We start from the raw sequence: 19,392 nt of genomic DNA, 5'->3' as shown, positions 1-19,392 counted from the left end.
TCCTTTTCAACCTTGTGGAGTCCTGTAGCTCAGTGGTTAGAGCACTCGCTTTGCAAGTGAGAGACCTGAGTTCAATTCCAGGCAGAGGGCCAAACCTTGGGCAAGTTTCCTTACTCCACACAGAGCCTAATAATAGTCCCTCCAAAAAACTAAAAAACAATAAAAAATTGGTCATTTTCAATCCACGACTGTTTGTGGGACATTGCTGTGCGCAATTGGCTGCCGCGTTCGCCCACAATTATACAGTCAATTCACTTTACAGTGTGTTCTGTGAAGCGCTTTGGGACGTCCTCCCGACGTGAAAAGCGCTATATCAAATGCAAGGATTATTATTATTATTATTATTATCCTCATGACCGCGGCCACCGGCGCAGACCGCAGTGGGGTCGGGAGTGCTCCGCCTCCGGGGCTGTTTGTTGACAGCGGTTGCCATGGAATCGACGCACGGCTGACGCGCGGGAGACGTCACCCCACGCGCCCCTCCCTCCCTCCCCCACCCCCCGGGGGGGGGGAGGCCGCTGCGCGCGCAGGTCTGCGAGTCCAGGCCGCCGCCATGAACAACAAGTTCGACGCGTGAGTCCCTCCCGGGGGCCGCTGTGGGGGTTTGGGCCCCACAGGGGCCGCGCTCCTCCCCTCGGCTCTGTCCTGGGGGGGCAGGTCCCTCCCTCCCTCCGTCGGGCGGTCGGTCGGTCGCTTCTGGCAGAAGAATCGCAAATAAACCGTCCCGGTCCCGGCCCAGCGAGAGCCTGTCAGAGCCCGGGGCTGGGGGTAGGAGGGGGCAATCCAGGTGTGAGGGGGGGCTGTTGGGGTACATTGGGACTCGGGGTGTAGGATGTTTTATATCTACACATATACATATATATATATATATACACTACTGATAAATATATAGTAATCCTCGCAGTTGGTGCAGCGCCTCATCACGTCTTCGAGACGTTCTCGAAGCGCTTTCAGGGGTTACGCCCCAAAGTGAATTGGCGGTACGTTTTTTGGGGGCGAGACGACGATCGTCAGGCACTTGGGGTGCGGATATAATAGTAATCGCCGCCACCGCCGCCGCCGTCGTCGTCGTCCGCGCGTTTGGTGTAGCGCCCGATCACGTCGTTGAGACGTCGCAAAAGCGCTTCGCACGAATGTACTGTAAAGTGGATTGACTGTATGTTTTTGGGGGGTGGGACTGGGGGATCTCATCCGGATGTGGGACTGACGTAAACACTGTGCCGTGTGATTACAACTTCTGGGGAATTAAATTCAACTGATTTGACTGTTCAGCCCACCGTCATGTTCTCTTTGTTTATCATTGCCTTTGTGCCGTGGTAAATGTTTGTAAAAGGTTTGGCTTTTTTTCCAGCCGCAGTTTGTAATAAAGTAACATCAATGTGAAGTGAAGTACTTTGAGGAGCTCCTATTCCCTAATAGTTTATAAGTGGTTTTTTTCTTATTTTCCCGGACGCAGCAGTCAATATACTGCACTTGAGAAACGATGAGCTTCAAAGGCTGAATGGCCTTCTCTCAAAGAATAACCTTTACGAAAATTTGGGCCAGTATTTTCTTGTTCATTCAAATCAATTTTTCACTTTATGCAAATTCATGAATTGGTGTTAGCTATGACACAAACTGTTGTTTACTATAACATCAATAGCCTCCCGTTTCTCATTGTTACAATATCAAATATTTCAGTGAGTTGCAGTCTTCTCGTTTGCACCATGTTCAATCTTGGGGGTAATTGCAGGAAAAAATGCTTTAACGATATTGCGTTTACTCCTTTAAAATGCCTTCGCAACAACTTCTAAACACAATATTTGCATAAAATGCATAAAATATTTAATCCTTACATTTGATATAGCTCCTTTCATGGCAGGAGAATGCTTCAAAGTGCTTCAGTACAATATATATAGGATTTACAATAAAGTGGAGTGAATGTATTTTGTGACTATGTTGACATACAAAGAATGGATTTTATTTGACAAATACTCCTTACTGTTGACAGTATCCTGTGATTTATAACTGCTGTCTGGCTGCAGCTTTGTGTGCCTGATATGCCACTAAAAAGGAGGTGTGTTACCGATTGATTGTTGTTATTTTTACTGAAAATTCTGCATTTTTAAAAAAATTCAAAAGGAATTTCTTACAGTGTTATTTTATCCAGTGATTTCTATCTCAGTGTCGACACTTACCAATTAGTCTCCTGAATTGTAGATTGAAAGATGATGATAGTGGAGACCAAGATCAGAATGAAGATAACCACACACAGAAAGAGAGTGAGAAGGAAAAATCAGACAAAGAGAAGAGCCAGAATAGCATCAAAAGGAAGGTGAGATGAGTTCTGAATCATTAATAGGGGTTGTTTATTGCATGATAAAGCAGGCACAGTACAATAAAAAGAGAAACTAAATTAAATGAAGTGTTACCGAACCAAAAAGGGGAGCAGACTGGAAGGATAGCAGTTAAGAAGAGGGAATCTGAAGTAGAGAGCCTGATGTTCGCAATAATTGGGATCAGTTGCATTGTGAATATTAAAACAGTATGTATACCTCTCCCTCTCTTTCTATCTGTGTATGCATGTTTGTGCAGGTCTTTCCCTCGCTCTCTCACTAGTTATTTACTTGTCTGGATCAGATCTCCACCTTGAACCGTTCAGGAAGAATCATTGCTTATGCAAAGCAATTGCATGCAGTAACATTGCGTGCAATTTAAAAGAAAATATTGCTGACATTGCAGGTAGACTTTACTTCCACATCAGAGATGAAAGGAATAATTGCAGGTTAAGGGGTATCCTCTTGTGTATGAAATTATTTATTGACGTAGGTAAGGTAAAACCAGATTATTACATTGGGCATGGGAGTAGAGGCCATAGAAACAAATGAAAACTAAATTCAGAACAGGTATCACGGAAATGTCTTGACTCCATTCATCTACTAATCAATAGAGGCAAACCATTCACATTCATTATTTTCTAAATCTTGTACACCCATTATATGTGTTGTCTTTTAAAATACAATGTCACTAGAGGTGTGTTTGCTGCATTTCTATATTTTTACTTTAAGAGGCTAAAAGGCAAAGATGAAGTATGGTAGGAGAAGACCATTTGCCCTATCTAGGCTGTTTCTTCCCCAGACAGTCTGCAACCCATTTGATATCCTGAGAAAAGTTTCTACTATCTTTTGTCTGCACCAAAGGTAAATCAACAGATTTCAGAATGTCAGTGCAATCCTTTACCCTGTGTTCATTGTGAAACACTTGTGAAACTACTGGGGTGTTCCATCACCCCAGTAGTTCTTCTAAAACCCTTATCTAACAAATCTTTAGCTGGGAGTTAAACATGTCAATTATACTGATAGGAAAATCTCAAGGCTTGTTAACTTGAAACTGCACTTCAGTCTAATTATATAATCTGCTGTTCTTTAACGTGGTTAAGTCGGGGAAATTGGATTAAAAGATCTGCCGTGATCTAATAACTGGCAGAACAGCCTTGATAGGCTGAATGGCCTATTCCTCTTATTATGTTCAATATAAATTCAGTGGACTGTTTCTATTTTATACAGGCTGTGGTCCCTGGCCCAGGAGAACACCCGTTCCAGTACAACTACACATTTTGGTACTCCAGGCGGACTCCAGGCCGCCCCACCAGTTCGCAGAGTTATGAACAGAATGTTAAACAGATTGGAACCTTTGCCTCTGTAAGCCTTTATAATAATAATCCTTGCATTTTATATGTGCTTCCCAGGTAATTGCAGTCAAGTGTCATGACTGTGTATTTGTAGGCTAAGATGACAACCAATTTGCACACAGCAAAGTTATTTGCTTAAAGCTACAGTGTAAACAGCAGATCTTTTGTATAAACCTGACATTTTGTAACGTAGATATTTGAGGCACGAGTTAACTCACAAAATGCCAGATTGTCCCAGGAGATTTTTAGTCAACAATGTTTACTGTTTTCAAAGGCAAAATACTTCAGGCAAAATGTGTTTAAAACTTTAGCTTATGAGTTTAATAACCGAATTCTCACTGAATGAGCAGTAGAATTTTTCACAAAGATTAGAAGAGCTAGAATCACAGGGCTGCCTGAAAGGTTTGACGTGAGCTTTACAGTGCTAATTGTTACTATCATCGATTGGTTCTGAACCTTAACCACTGCAGAACCTCTTGTACTTCCACAATGGTGACAAGAATAGTGCCAGCAGTGGTGGAGATATCTGCAGCTTTGTTAATCACATTCTTTATTTAATGGAGACCATGCAGGTGAATGGCTGTCAAGAAGGAGGAGAAGTTAGACTTTCACATAAGGGATATGTGAACGGATGTGACTTGGAGGGAGTAAGGAGCGAAGCCACTGTGGGGCGTCATTGCAACATATACAGTGCCCTGCACAACTTGATTTGAATTAAACTTAAAAAAGAATTGAATATGTATCTGTAAGGAATTTATCTTCACAGTGATGATATACTCCATATTTCATGTGGAGTATAAACACTGGCATGGGCTGGTTCGGCCAATTGGTCTGTTTCCTTGCTGTTCTTTGTAAACGTTTGTAAGAATAATGACAATTTTTCAAAAAGGGAGAGAATACTTATAGAATTATTTCTGCTTATACTAATCAGAAAAAGCTTTATACTTTGCAAGTTGAGTTACAATGACTTTGCAAGCCACTGTGGGGCGTCATTGCAACATATACAGTGCTCTGCACAACTTGATTTGAATTAAACTTAAAAGAGAATTGAATATGCATCTGTAAGGAATTTATCTTCACAGTGATGATATTTCTCCCAGGATTATCTTGGGTTGTTGGGGTCATCTGCGATTAACTACGAAACAATAAACAGTTTGTTCATCTCACTCTAGTCCTATTAATAGTGTGGATGTCATTATGCAATAGAGATGCCAAAATATATTAAAAGTTTTTTTAAAAAATGGTTTAGACATAGTCTTGTATTTAATAGGAGTACAGCTTGTCTCCTGACTTAAGAGTCTAGCAGAGTATTACAGAATGTCTGTGTGTCCTTTTAGTTTTCCTGAGGTCAAGTTGTCGTAATAAATACATATTGTAAGTAGCACATTTTCAGTGTGTCCTTTCGAACCATTCTGCTATGTTTCTAATTAGTAAAGACTTGCATCTCAGAGAACAACTTTTCAGGTTTGGTGCTTGATGCTAGTAAAGCCATGGTGCAGAAAACACAGCCTTAAAAGGCTAAATCAACAGTCAAACTGTTAAATGAGTAACCTCTGCTTAGATAGCTTCTAAGATCCTCCAAAGTGATTCTAAGTGCACTTGATTTCATCATTGTGTTTTTAACCTTTTTACACAGAAATTGTCAATCTTTTATTATTTGAACTACCTCCCATCGCCCTTTCAATAATTTCTGCCGATAATCAAATCATTGTTTGTGATCCTAGGGCCAAGGCTAGATCTCCCAGATCACTCTGACCAGAAACTTACAATGTAGAATGACAGTCGTGGAATTGTATACCATGCAGTGATGTGTTGGTATATTTCTGTGGTGCTACCTACCAGTGAATATTGTGCCTTAGTTAAAATACTACCTGGCAAAAGATTAGTGTGCACAATAAGCACAAAATAAACACCATTAAACCGCAAAGGACACCATAGTTTAAGTGCATTTTTTTAAAAATGAGAACAAAAGCATGGGTTGGTTAAAGTTGTAAATGTTTTTGTAAGTTGTAATAGCAACCTGAAATAGCAAATAGTTAAATATCTGAAAATCACCTGTATGTGAATTTCACCATCAATGTTTGATTTATTTTCAGGTTGAACAATTCTGGAGGTTTTATAGTCACTTAGTTCGACCTGGCGACTTGACTGGCCACAGTGATTTTCATCTTTTCAAGGATGGCATCAAACCAATGTGGGAGGTGAGTTGCTATGTTTGGAGGGGAGAACTGAACAAATATATAGTCTTGCCTAGAGTTTTCCTGTGTGGCCCTGCTATTCAAGTAACATTCTCTTTATTTCAGGATCACATCTTTTGCGCATTCATTTTACAAAAGGTTTACATTTAATTGTGGACAGTCCAACGTCTGTTTGATACACTCCAAATCCTCCAAATTTACCCAGACTCAGCTCCAGGTTTGCATCTTGGGCCAATTTAGATTCATAAGGGAATCAGACACAAGGAAATGAGTCCAAAACAATAATAATAATCCTTGCATTTGATATAGCGCTTTTCACGTCGGGATGACGTCCCAAAGCGCTTCACAGAACACACTGTAAAGTGAATTGACTGTATATTTGTGGGCGAACGCAGCAGCTAATTGCGCACAGCAATGTCCCACAAACAGTCGTAGATTGAAAATGACCAATTTATTATTGTTTTGGGTTTTGGAGGGATTATTATTAGGCTCTGTGTGGAGTAAGGAAACTTGCCCAAGGTTTCCCCCTGCCTGGAATTGAACTCAGGTCTCTCACTTGCAAAGCGAGTGCTCTAACCACTGAGCTACAGAAACAACACATAAATCCTGAATGTCTCTTTTCAAGACTTGATTTTGCATGTTTTCTTGCCCATGCATAATAATTATTCACTTTAGTATTACTATATTTTGTTCGCTTCTTTTTCATTTCTCTACAGTGAAAAGTACAGTGAATAGAAACTCAGCCTTGAATAGAAACCACTTCGCAAGAAGCAGATTTGTTAGGAATAAGATTAATGATTAGAGAATGATACCAATTGCATGCATGTTTACATTTTAAGTGACATGTATCAACCCATTAGCTTTTAAACCTTTACCCCTCTCAATGAGTGAGACAATGACCATCCTGTTGGCTTATTAAATTATCCCTAATCTAAGTTGTACCTGCTAATTACAGTAGATAGTTACACGAACAGTTTGAGAAATCACTGTTCATCTGGTTTATTTAAATTTAAATAAATACTCAGCTGTGTTAAACCGCCAAACAGCTTCCTGTTTAGATATGTTTATGTTTTGTGAAGTGCATGAGATACTCTTGATTCTGTTTTTCATCATCTGGCACTTGCTTGACATAATGAAAAAAACATTGTGCAGAGTCTTTTGTAAAGTAGGTGAGTGAATTGATATGTTACTTTGTTATTGATATCCTCAACAAAACATGTTTGGTTTGGATGGACAGAAGTCATTTATTTTAAGAAAGGAAAGTTTAAACAAAAACAGCAGCTAAAATATCAGCTAAAATGTCATACTGGTATTTGTTTCTTGCCTATTATGCAATTGAGTCCATTCGTTATTTAAAGGCATGGGACTTTATTTTGACAGAAGTATTTCCATTGATTTAAAGCGCAATAGAAATGGAAGGAATCCCTCGGATTGATGTGCATTGTGCAGTTGCACATAGTGATTTGATGACTGTGTTTGGCTGTGAAGAAGCACAAGCCTAAGATGGTGAGGTAGATTTTAGGAGTTTTCATAGTTTAACTTTATTTTAGCCATTTTGTGTTTGTGTGGTTGTATTTATTTTAATGCTTATGTAGAGAGATTGGAATAGACAGACAGTGGCATTGTCACAGCCGCTTACGGTACACCTCAAAACAATGGAAAGTAATAACTCTGCTCCCGAGGTCACTATTTATATTAAAAAAAGCTAACTGGGAGGAGGATAGTAAATCTTGGGCTGCTACAGTACAATATGTTTGTTTTGATGAAGATTGCTGCAATGCTGCCTCTGAATTCTTTCCATATGTTTTTGTTCTTTTTTTGATTTCCTCCTCTCGTTATCCCAGGCAAGGCTACAATCCCATGAGCATCAGCTACCTTCGAGTCCATCTCTCATGTATCCAGTGTGAAGGCGCTGTTTTGAATCTACTACTTAATGGCAGACTTGTCACATGGCTGCACCTGCTGGCTGTTTGACAGGGCCTATGATAGGGCTGGGGGTCCATTCTGACCTCTGGCCGCCTGTCAATAGCTTGCGGCTGCTTTCATCAATTTCCTCCCTATTTTTACCATTCGGAAATGCCCATGCTTTGACTCTGAAGTGGGATAGCAGGTGCAGACTGTAAATCTTACCTCTTCCTCTCCCTAATGGCAGGAACATTCTGTAACTTGAATCTTCACTGTCTGAATGTTCAGCTATTCATAGAGTATGGTACACGACAGCCGTTCCCATTCTCAAGGACAGTCAAAATCCCTGTCCTCCAATTTAGAATAAATAATTGCAAATCAAGGCATCAATGTAAACATTTTTTAAACTCAGTGTTAAATCCTAATACCCTTTTGTTTACTTCAAGAATGGGACAAAATGGCAGTATTACCTAGCTGTGTGGCCACACAACAACAAATTGCATTTATATACCAGCTTTCAAGTCAAAATAGGTGGATGAAGATGAGACCAGGCTTTGGTTTGAGGGTTTTTTCTGGACTCTTTGCAGGATGAAGCAAACAAGAATGGTGGGAAGTGGATTATTCGCCTGCGGAAGGGGCTGGCATCACGCTGTTGGGAGAATCTAATTCTAGCAATGCTGGGGGAGCAGTTCATGGTGGGAGAAGAGGTCTGTGGGGCAGTTGTTTCAGTTCGGTTCCAGGTACGTTGCTTGCTTCAGCACTTAAGAGGAAGTACTTTGCTTGTTTGGCTCTCAGCAGAATAATTCAGGACAAGATTAACAATGGGCAGATTCCACCTTTCTAGAAATAAATTGTGCAGAGTTTCACACCTAGAATCCAAGTTCACAGCAGATATATACTGCAAGGTTTTTGGTTGCTGAAAATGTCTTGTGATCTATGAAATCCTATTTAAGAAATGTTTTATTTGTAATGTAAGACCAGGTTATTCAGATTCTAATGGTTATAAGCTTTTCTTTATCTGAACAGTTGAGACTAATTTAAATTGATCTGTGATTTAAAAAAAATTAGGCCTGATTTGTCATTTTAAGAGTCATTTTACAGCATTTGCTACTGTTAAACTCAGACATTGTCACTAAAAGCACAAATTCCACTGAAGTATAAAATGCCTCGGTGAAGGTAACATTTTAAGGTATTGGTAATATGATTTGTAATCTGATGTACTGTCGAGATTTGCACTTTGTTTCAGTACCTACAACATTTAAAGAAAATCTAGAAACCAGAGATTTGTGTTTTTAATTTGAAATATTTGTAACAAAATAAGGGAGTTAAATGTGAAATGTTTGTTTTGTTGTATGGAACTCAGAAAAGCTGTTGTTCTGCTTTAGAAGACAGTCACTTGGACTCTGGTTATGGCACAATAAAGATTAAATGCCATCACAGAGAAGAAACTTATCAGAGGCACTGCATTATATCAGTGATCCAAGTTGAAGAATTGAAGTGTTTATGGACAGAAGATACAATTGGAGGGAAAAAAAAGACACCTTTGCAAAAAGGAAATGACAAAATCCGACCTCTTTGCAGTACCGATGCTGTGGCTCGCATTCTTGTCGCAAAGAAACTTTTAATTTACCCTTTGGCCTGAAGCTTTCGTTTTTGCCCCAGCAGGAAAAAAGATTCCAAATTTTAGCGATGTTTTGTTGACTTTGCCATTTTAATGTTGCTGTTCATTTTGGTAAAGTATTGTATCTGCACCGTCAGTTAGTGAATTCGAATTTCTGTTTGTACCATAGGAGGATATCATCTCAATATGGAATAAAACAGCCAGTGACCAAGCGACTACTGCAAGAATCCGGGACACATTGCGCCGTGTTCTGAACCTACCACCCAATACTATCATGGAGTACAAGACTCATACAGACAGTATCAAGTGAGTACGCCAAGAGCTGGCAAAAATTACGATCAAATTGTGAGTACTAAATTGAGTTCAAAGGGAATTTCGTGGTTAGAATTATTCTTAGTGAGTATTGTGGTTGTCAGAATGCGGAATGCCTTACCACAAATGACTTAGAAGCGGAGTTCTTAACAATATTATTTAACCAGAAATTGGATAAATGCTCAAGGAAAAGTCCTATTATAATAATCCTTGTAGTTGATATAGTGCCTTATCACGTCTTCAAGACGTGAAATAAATTCCTGTCAAGGAAAGACAAGAATTTACTAGGGCAACTTGTTCTAGCTCGGGGGAGGGGGCAAGACTCACACACCCATGAATCAAATTCCTGGGATTCTATATATTAGTTAAATGGGTAGCCCAGAAATGTCAAAAGAGAAAGTATTTTGTGAATGACATTTACAACTGTAATGAGAATTTTATCTAGCTATATTTAATTGAAATATTGTTTGATTTTGTGGTGTATTGAATAACAATGTATTCCTGAATAATTCTGTTTCTTTCACAGAGATAATTCAAGCTTTAGAAATACAAAACTCACCTTGTGAGCACATTGTGCACTCCCTCCACTTCAGCTCATAAGGAAGGTACTTGCACTGTGTCATGAAGAAACTTCACTTTTTTTAAAGAGAGTAACAAAACTGAAAGCCATCTTCCAACGTTCAGTTTGAGTCCTGACTTCACTTTCAGAGACTTTCTCTTTGCCATTGGGTTATTTTTAGTGGTAAAATCTGCTGTACACCTGTCAATGTTTGTGTATATAGAACCTAAGGCTTAAAGCAAGACAGCTGTACTGCTGGTGGTGCACTTAAATTATTGGTTCCCTGTCTCCTTTGGCTACTCCATCTCATTCTCTCCTAATTTCATTTCTTATATCTTCACATCTATATTTCCCTTTTATCTCCATACTCCTGTTTGGTTCTTCTTATGGGGAAATGCTGCTGCTTTATTATTTTATAAGCCATCTTTTATTTGCAGATGTACATGTTCAGATATTTTTGCAAACAAACCATTTGCTTGGTGCTATTTTCAAATAAAAAAACACTTTATGGCTGACTTAGCTTTTCTGTTGTACTAAAGGATTTGAATGAATGATGCACAAAGGAGAAAAGCCATTAGAAACGCTACAACTCCTGAAGGCGATGATTTGGGCCTGAGTACAGTTACCAAAGGCCCATTTTGTATTTTACTTAAAGGTAATTCTTAATGTCTAGGGAGTAATTGTGGGCAGGATATTTAACAAGGTGGGGAGGAAAATAGTCGTGCATCCAAAATCAATTTTCCTCACCTGCTGGCCACGTGTAATAATAATAATCCTTGCATTTGATATAGCGCTTTTCACGTCGGGAGGACGTCCCAAAGCGCTTCACAGAAACACACTGTAAAGTGAATTGACTGTATATTTGTGGGTGAACGCGGCAGCCAATTGCGCACAGCAATGTCCCACAAACAGTCGTAGATTGAAAATGACCAATTTATTATTGTTTTTGGTTTTGGAGGGATTATGAGTTTATCATAACAATTTCAAACCTACATCCAGGACTGAGAACTTTAACTGATGTTCTCATTTCCCCTACCCCCACTAACCCACAGTGCTCAATTTCAGCATTCTCTGAACAGACCATTGATTGAACTCAAGTCAGTTAAATGGAGATACAAAGTTATAAACACTTATGACCATTAAAAATTCAACTCAGATGTCGACACTGGTCTGGCCACTTTAACAAATAACTTTATTAACTATGCTTGTCCATACAAAGATAATGAAGATGCCAGTATAATTATCACAAACAGGAATGAAGTCAGCTTTCAGGATCACAGGCACGCAGTACCAGCTGTGATCAACTTAGTACACTGTACCACACAATTTGTATCTGGGATAACTTATTTCCTATTATGAGGCAAGAACCATGTGCTTACAACATTAACTCAGCAAGTTGAGTAAAACATGTTCTATCATTTCTAACTCAAGTCTGTCCAGAATTATCTGGCAAATGTCATATTTACTACAACATACTACAACATGATTAAAGCAGCTTCTATCAAACATTCCACAAACAGGAGCTATTTATACTGTTTTAGTTTTTAAAATTCCACACTGAAGATACATTGATACCAATATAAAATTCCTAATTTATCAATTTTCATCATTTAATGGTTAGTGTCAAGCTGCTGAATCATTGAGGTCATTGGAAGAAATATCTTAAGATTCAGCTCATTTCGAAGAACATGTAGTTCTGTAAGAGATCAGAGAAATGCTTACACACTTAACTGAGTAAACAACCCTGAAAACCATGTAGAAAAGTTTGCCTAGATTTGCAACTTACCAGTAAAAAGGCTGCACTCAGTAACAGCACCTTTGCATTAGGGTTCATGTTGGCTGGAACTGCATTTTTAAAAAAAACAAAAATCAGAGCTTAAAAGTTTTGAAGACATATCTGACATTTTTAATGCCACCTGCAGTTATGACATGAACCTTAACATAAAAATTTCAGAATGCTTACACAATCTACACAAAACACATACTAATATCCATATTAGTATATCCTACAACATGCAAATCTATTAGCCTGGCTCAGCTGGTCACATTCTTGCTTCTTGGTCAATAACTTGTGAGTTTAATTGGGACTTAAACTCAGTCTAGACTGACGCTTGAGTTCAGTGCTGGAAAGTGCTGCATTGTCAGCTGAGAAATTAAACCGAGGTCCTACTAAAGATCCCATGATAATTCCGAGAGAGAAGAGAGTTTCTGCCAGTGTCCTGACCAAGAATTTTCCCGATAAACTGGTCATTCATCTCAAAACTGCTACCACACTTGTCTACAATCAACAGTCACTTGTGAAGTAAAGCATGTTGAGAAGTAAATTACATACAGTGTTACAGCACAGAAATGGGCCATAGACCACAACTAGTCCATGCTGATGTTTATATCCACATTAGCCTCAAACTCTCCTAAACCCCGATGGGATGCAAGGATCATTATACAGTATATTCTTTCTGTGTAATATACCTCAGTGCAAGTAAATATATCAGCATAAATTTTAGAAATTATGGGTAGCTCACTCAAAAGACTGCATTGCCTAAGCCAACACATGGACAGATGGCAAGCTTGGTCAAGTTCAGGGCCATTTTCTGGCTGGAATTCAATGGTTGTCTTCTGGATTTAATTGGGATCCTCCTGTCCAAGATTTACCAAGAAAACAGTGAGCCACAAAACCAACAGAATATTTGTACTGGAGCCAGTCAGTCAACGTCTGAATAAATAGGACCTCCCTTTACATCTCTAAGTATCCTCATGCCCTGATTAATGACTGTAACAGTAAAAGGGTTGTCTTACGAACAAGTCTGAGCAAGGCTCAGTCCCTGCAGTATCCAGGCTGCAGTACAGTGTTGTTGCCTTGGTTGCTAAGGAACGTTCGTGCTGAGCTGTAACAGTTCTTGTGGATTTTACGTTTTTGTCTTATTTTATATTCAAGGTTTTTATTTTAAGAAAATCTCCACGCAGTGATGTAATGGTCCTGTCCTTTCTAAGATGTGCTGAGTGTCTCGAGGCAACGATCATAAATAGAGCAGTACATTCATAAACAACAAATGTTATATGCGGTTTGGTATAGATTTATAAAAGATGCTTACAGTCCACACCAAAGTGATCGTGATCCATGTTAAATTCCGCATTGAAACCTCGCCATCGTTTCCAGATCAGCCCCAACCTATTGCCAATCCTGGACGTAACCTTCAGTGGTGAGCACACACAAGTAGTAGGATTATGGTGATATATTGCGATCACAATACATGCGAGAGCGCACACACACAGCAAATCAACCTTATTGCAGATCGACACAATGCAAGAGTAAGCTTGCGATATCAGTAATAATAAATAAAAATCATTGCAGGTGAGAGAAAAATTCATGATCTCTGTCAATTATAATAATTCATTTGACATAGCACTATATCATGTTAAAACATTACAGGATTTTCTGTAAATTGTAGTGACTATCTAGGTGTTATACAGCAGCTAATTTGTGCACCACAATGTCCAACAAACATCAATGAATTGAATGATCGTTTTTTTCTGGCGCTTAGAGGACCTCTCCTCATCCCAATAACTGCTGGAAAAGTACACTAGTAGGGGATTGCTGCACACAGTACAGATGTCTACAGCAACCTGCTGATCAAGAAGTTCTGGCCAGAGGCTACTCCATTAGGCAAACTATTAACCTGGATCTGATTTTATGAATCCAAATCACTATGTTATAAACCCCTCACTCAATCCCTTCGCCTTGCCCTCTCTGGTTGCGCCTGAAGACCTTCCTCTTCGACCGTGCCTATGATCACCTTCCCTCTCCCCCTGGCTCGGCATCAGGCTCCAGCATTGTTAAGCACTCTGGATCGCCGCCCAGTGTGGAGAGAGCTATATGAATGCAAGTTTTTGACCGACTGTAGAATGATTCTTATTCTTTTCATCAGAACCTACCTCACCCAGTCTACTTATCCTTTGCTTAGTTGAAATAGGTACACGTACTCTACCTGGAATTCCTGATCTGCGGAACATCTGCAGGGACAACAGCACCATGAATTTTCATAATGCCACATCCTTCTGGGTCACAAACCTCAAGGAGGGGTGTGAACATGCTCCACCTGCAGAGACACAAAGGGCAATACTAAACGGAGTGAGCCTGGCACTTTCTGTGACATTGTGGGCAATTTCACATGGTGCATCTGCACTCACCAAGTTAATTTCAGGCATGACCTCCTACTATCACTCAGCTGAATTTGAACCCAGATTCAAAGAAATAACATTAATAGTAAAACCCCTGTTGCACCCATTTAAGTCCTAATTTAATGTCAGATTCCTCGAGACAGATTGAATCTCCTAACTGCTGAAACTTCTTTGAGTCTTTGAATGTTCTGATCAGAACGAGTTTCTTCTAAGCTCATGTTACTATAATATATAACCTTATTGAATATATAGCAATTTAAACCAGTTAGGAGAAATACAGCACCATACTTATTTGAGGCCTTTCTGCTGCAAAGTAATTGCACTGAAGCCATTAGATTGTTGTTGCTATAAAGAGTTATCATTGCATTGATTAAAATGGTTAAGTATTAAGCAGGCTGCACTTACCTTTGTTTCACTGAGCCAATTAATTCCTTCCTGGAGTTGAACACACTCATCTCCATTAGACAGCACCCAAAGCAACAAGCATCAACTCTGAAGGGTCTGATGAAGTGTAGCACTTCCTCTGATTGGTGGTTATAGATTTTAATACAACAGGAACGAGCGGGACCACACAGGTTCAAGCACAGGCAGCTGGTATCTGAGAGAGAAAAAAAAATCCTATAATAATATTTATATTTGGTCTAGCACCTTATCATGTTGAAACATCTCAAAGCATGTCACAGGATTTACTATAATGCGTATTTTGTAGATGAACTAGGCAGCCAATGTGTGCACATCCAAGCCCACAAACAGCCAGGAGGCAAATGAACATTTTTTAAAAATCTATTTTCAAATTTTCAATGCTAGGAGACATTTAACACTTTTACAGATTGATAACAGAAACATTAAATTTCATGATGCTTGTGGTTTTCTGATTAGAAAGAATACAGTTATAAATGATGTACTGAAGTGTGACAGGACTTGTTTATAACCAGCCTATCATAAATGCCTATGATATAAAAGTCTTACATACTGTGACTGTTACTTCATATGGGGTGGGTCTTAAGATCACAAGTGAGATACAGTATTTCAGTAGATTTATGTTTAAGATATTTTTGGACCTATCGGGACTTTCTACATCTTCTGTTCAGGAATGAATCAGTGCAGGAGCCAATGAGCCCCTAATTAATGGATTATATTTCCTTCCAGAAAACATTCTCCCTTTCCCTCCACATCTCATTGGTAGCATACAATTCGACAAGTATTGCAAGGCTCCCCAGCACCTCACCCAAATGTACCAGAGTGAGAACATTCAGATGTTCCTAATCCTGTCCTTAGCCCATAGTTTATAGCAGAGTCACTGAATACTGATCAGGAGCAGAACCTCTTTATCCCCTTCCCTAGACCAGGAACTAGGGTCTCTATTGCCATTGTTAACTCAATGCAAGCAAAACCAATCCTCATCAGTATCACTTAATGCCCCTCTACACATTTACTCTCTGAGCCATTGGAGGGAGATCATATTTGTTATTAATTGAAAGTAATGTGGTCAATATCAAGAAATGGAAAGTCCAATTGATATGAAAGTTCCTATTGCTGGTTAGGTCTGGTTAATAGTATCAGGCTTTGGCAACAAGACCTGACCTGACAGAGAGAGGAATGTTTACCTTCAGAAGCCACGTACAATTGTCGTCCTGTCTGGTTTGTGATGGTGTAGCATCTGGCAGGATCACAAGTTGGTCCTACAATAGAGATGAAAGATAATAAAAAAAAAGACCAAGTAGAAAGGTTTATTCTGTGTCTTTATCACATCCTGCACCCGACCAGGAGTTTTAAAGGGATAATGTAAACGTGTGTCTAAACACATGCTGAATTTGATCTGTGACAGTGCAGGTGGGTTTCATCAGTATCTAACACATAGTGGCTGACATTGGTGCTCAAAATGGAATGATAGCACTAACAACCTTCACCTTGCTCGGCACATAAATCACATGAAAAGCAGAAGAGGCGAAATTTAAACAATTAGCTCTTGTTCCTTTCTGCAAAGTAGCCTTTATTGTACACCAATTGGAATTTTCCCCTTTCAAACTTGCAAAACAATAAAATGAATTTGTGCAGAGCAGTGAGTGCTGCGAGTCAGCTCTGTGTCTCAGATGGTGAAAGTTTAGTCCACTTCTATCTTTGCGGGGGGTTTCTTTTGTTCTAATGACTTAAAGTGATGGTTGCTGTGGAGATAAAAGTCACACTGCCCTGTGTGGGCAGTCAGGTCCCAGAGATCACTCTTTTCTAATCCAGCCTTTTATACTTCTAGTCCTGAAGCAATAAAACATGCCCAGCAGCAAAATGACTTGCTGAATCTTTTACCAAAACAGTGAGATACGAAAGAACATGCTTCAGTCCTGTCAATATTCTGCTTCAATGCAGGTTAAACTGGTGCTCTGTAGCTGAAGGTGAATTTGTTGCTTTCTCTGAACATTTGGCTCCAGCCCCTACCATCAACTGGAGTAATATTCCTGCCAGAGCTTAGTTGTAAAGGCCTGCCTTTTACTGCGAAACAGTGACCTCCTACCAAGTATATTAGACCCCAATCTGTGAGAGCTGAGATTTCTAAAATAGAGTCACTCCAAGTCTATGTCATCTAAAGATGACCTCCGTAATTTACAATTTCTAACCTACAACTATACAAGAGATGTTAATGGCATATACATGCAATTCACACAGTCACTGGTGTAAGAACAGGATGTACTCACCTTGGAGCTCAGCCTTTGCAGTGATGCACAGCTGGTGGAGCTGCTGGAGAGGTCTCAGTCCATGTAATTGCTGGCCTGCCTCTGGGTGTGTTGAGAGGGGAAGAGGTCGATATGAGGCTTCGGCCCATTGTCTTCCCCCGAGCTCCTTCAGATGGGCCCTGGAACTCTGTTCTTTCAACTCTGAATCTCCGTCTGATTCCATCTCCTCCAGAACTTCTTTCGATCTTCCCAAGCACATCCCAATGGGCTCAGTCACAGTCCCTCCAGTTGCAGAAAGCTGGATAGTATTCAATGGCTCACCAGGTTCTACACCTCTCCTACCCTTAAATTCTCCCCAAACACTTTCAATGTGTTTTTCTCTCTTTAATACCCCAAAGGGGGTAGGCTGTGTGGTCACTGCAGACATGTCTGCTGCCTCTCCACACTTTTTTTTACAAAAATAAAGTTCGTAAACTCTTGATCGGATTACTGGAGTTTCCATCCCAACCACCGGATCTTACTCATTGTGTTTTTAAATAAAGGATTCACTCAGGCGCCGTAAGATTCTCCTCTCTCAGGAGAGCCTGTGCAATCCTAACCAAGCTTTCAAGGAGAAAACAAGAGAACCAGGAATAAATTAAAATAAATTTGGGAGTGAGAAACAATAGCCTCTGGACACTTGTATTTACAAGGCTGCAGAATAGGGAAGTGTACACACAGCTAACAGTACTTGTCAACACAGACTGACGTTGAAAGAATGGGTTTTGTGACATTCTTAGAATTCACAAATAACTTGTTCCAAGAAATAAACTTACATTAAAGAGTTATACCAACTCGAGAAGTGAGCACAAAATAAATTTCTTTCTCTTCCCAACTTTAGGATTCAGTATATCCAGAGGTTCACCCACGTTCAATATAATTGAATAATAATAATATTTGCATTTGGTATAGCACCTTATCACGTCAGAAGGACATCTCAAAGTGCTTCACAGATTTACTATGAATTACAGTGACTGTAGGCATACGCAGCAGAACAATTGCACACAGCGATGTCCCACAAACAGCCATGGAGTGACCAGTTTTATTTGAGATTTTTGGCCAGGGCACTGGGAGAAACTCCATTCCTTTTTGAATAGTGCCATGGGATCTTTAACGTCCACCTGAACAGGCTGACGGGATCTCCGTTTAATGTCTTATCCAAAGGACAGTAAATGTCTGTGTGCCCTGGGATTACTAGCCACCGATTGCTGCTGTCTCACAGCTCCTGGGTCACGTATTTCTGTGTGAATCACCAATGCCCAGCATGTTAAGGTGAGCCTAAATATTAACTAACTATTTTCTGCAATTTAAACAAACTAGGCCAGTCTTAACATTCAAGACCATTTTGCCTTAAAATTTAAGATCATGCAGAATTGTGGAAAGTACCTGAATTCAGTCTTGATTTGGAAGCCAGATTTCCATAGTTCTTAGAAGATATACCAGCTTCCAAATGAAGACAAGGTTTAAGAATCTGTGTCCCTTTGAACACCCAGAAGATGTTTATCTGGTGCCGCATCAGTTGCAATCTCTGAAAAATAGATTCGAGTATTACACAGCTGCCTGACTTCAGCTGGCCAGGCACAATACACCTGTCTCAGGTGTAAATATTGTTTGAAGGGGTTTCCTGCAGAATGGCACATCAGGTCACTAACTGACAGCTATTAGATGAGAATAATAATAATAATAATCCTTGCACTTGATATAGCATCTTATCACATCGTTGAGACATCTCAAAGCACTTCACAGAATATATTGTAAAGTGGATTGATTGTGTATTTGGTGAGCAAATCGCGGCAGCCAATTTGACCAGAAGGTGATATATAGGTTAAAGACGTATAGCAGTGAGAATCTTGACTCCAATGCCAGCCTATGTGAGGATATCACTCCCTAAACCTCTCTCCAAGAATAATTGTGACTGGCTACAGCTTTGCCCAAAAAAGCATTTGAAAATTATTGATATGACATTCCACAAACAACTCAAATTATTTAGATTTCTATTTGGATGTGGGGGTGGGTGAATTTGGGACTCCCCACTCGCTTATTGGTACATCCTTCCAGCTCCATACTGCCCAACTCAGATACCCAATAAATACTGCACTTGCCTTGTCCTATTCATTGCCCCAGAGAGAAAAATACACTTTACATCCATTGTAGCTTTCAGGGCTCAGCACAGATGTTCCATATAAGCAGCATCGACCAGCAATGAGTCACTTATATACAGTGACAAATCAATTATATTT

The 19,392-nt window shown here is 39.7% G+C and overlaps 2 protein-coding genes across 6 annotated transcripts; one reads left to right on the top strand and one right to left on the bottom strand.

Annotated features, from left to right (window-relative positions):
* The first annotated feature begins 507 nt into the window (after positions 1–507).
* eif4e2 (eukaryotic translation initiation factor 4E family member 2) lies at positions 508–10,780 on the top strand. 5 transcript variants are annotated; one of them, XM_007903134.2, is made up of 8 exons: positions 527–573; positions 1,991–2,056; positions 2,200–2,314; positions 3,546–3,680; positions 5,767–5,871; positions 8,361–8,513; positions 9,564–9,700; positions 10,233–10,780. In XM_007903134.2, exons 2-8 carry the CDS (start codon positions 2,040–2,042, stop codon positions 10,270–10,272), a joined length of 702 nt encoding a protein of 233 aa, XP_007901325.1. In that variant the 5' UTR covers positions 527–573; positions 1,991–2,039; the 3' UTR covers positions 10,273–10,780. The 5 variants fall into 5 exon arrangements, with proteins under 5 accessions (XP_007901223.1, XP_007901325.1, XP_007901259.1 ...); XM_007903068.2 differs by lacking the exon at positions 527–573 and adding an exon at positions 732–787; XM_007903185.2 differs by lacking the exon at positions 527–573 and adding an exon at positions 798–980.
* Positions 10,781–11,436: 656 nt separating this feature from the next.
* Positions 11,437–18,068, bottom strand: LOC103184692 (phospholipid scramblase 2). Its single transcript, XM_007902892.2, is given in 8 exon segments — positions 11,437–11,961; positions 12,052–12,110; positions 13,358–13,457; positions 14,252–14,292; positions 14,295–14,362; positions 14,850–15,042; positions 16,052–16,126; positions 17,135–18,068. Coding segments are annotated over 8 exon segments (1,044 nt in total). The 5' UTR covers positions 17,616–18,068; the 3' UTR covers positions 11,437–11,934.
* Between the last annotated feature and the right edge of the window lie 1,324 nt (positions 18,069–19,392).

This window comes from Callorhinchus milii, unplaced genomic scaffold, assembly GCF_018977255.1.
Source record: "Callorhinchus milii isolate IMCB2004 unplaced genomic scaffold, IMCB_Cmil_1.0 Scaffold11, whole genome shotgun sequence".
In the NCBI taxonomy this organism is placed as follows: Eukaryota; Metazoa; Chordata; class Chondrichthyes; order Chimaeriformes; family Callorhinchidae; genus Callorhinchus; species Callorhinchus milii.
This window is presented reverse-complemented; position numbering and strand designations above follow the sequence as displayed.

What these genes read in the sequence shown, in the direction of transcription:
- eif4e2 (XM_007903032.2), top strand. Translation starts at nt 554, where the DNA reads ATGAACAACAAGTTCGACGC. An exon ending in AGAATAGCATCAAAAGGAAG is followed by an intron (nt 2,315 to 3,545) that starts GTGAGATGAGTT and finishes TATTTTATACAG; the next exon opens with GCTGTGGTCCCTGGCCCAGG. An exon ending in AGATTGGAACCTTTGCCTCT is followed by an intron (nt 3,681 to 5,766) that starts GTAAGCCTTTAT and finishes ATTTATTTTCAG; the next exon opens with GTTGAACAATTCTGGAGGTT.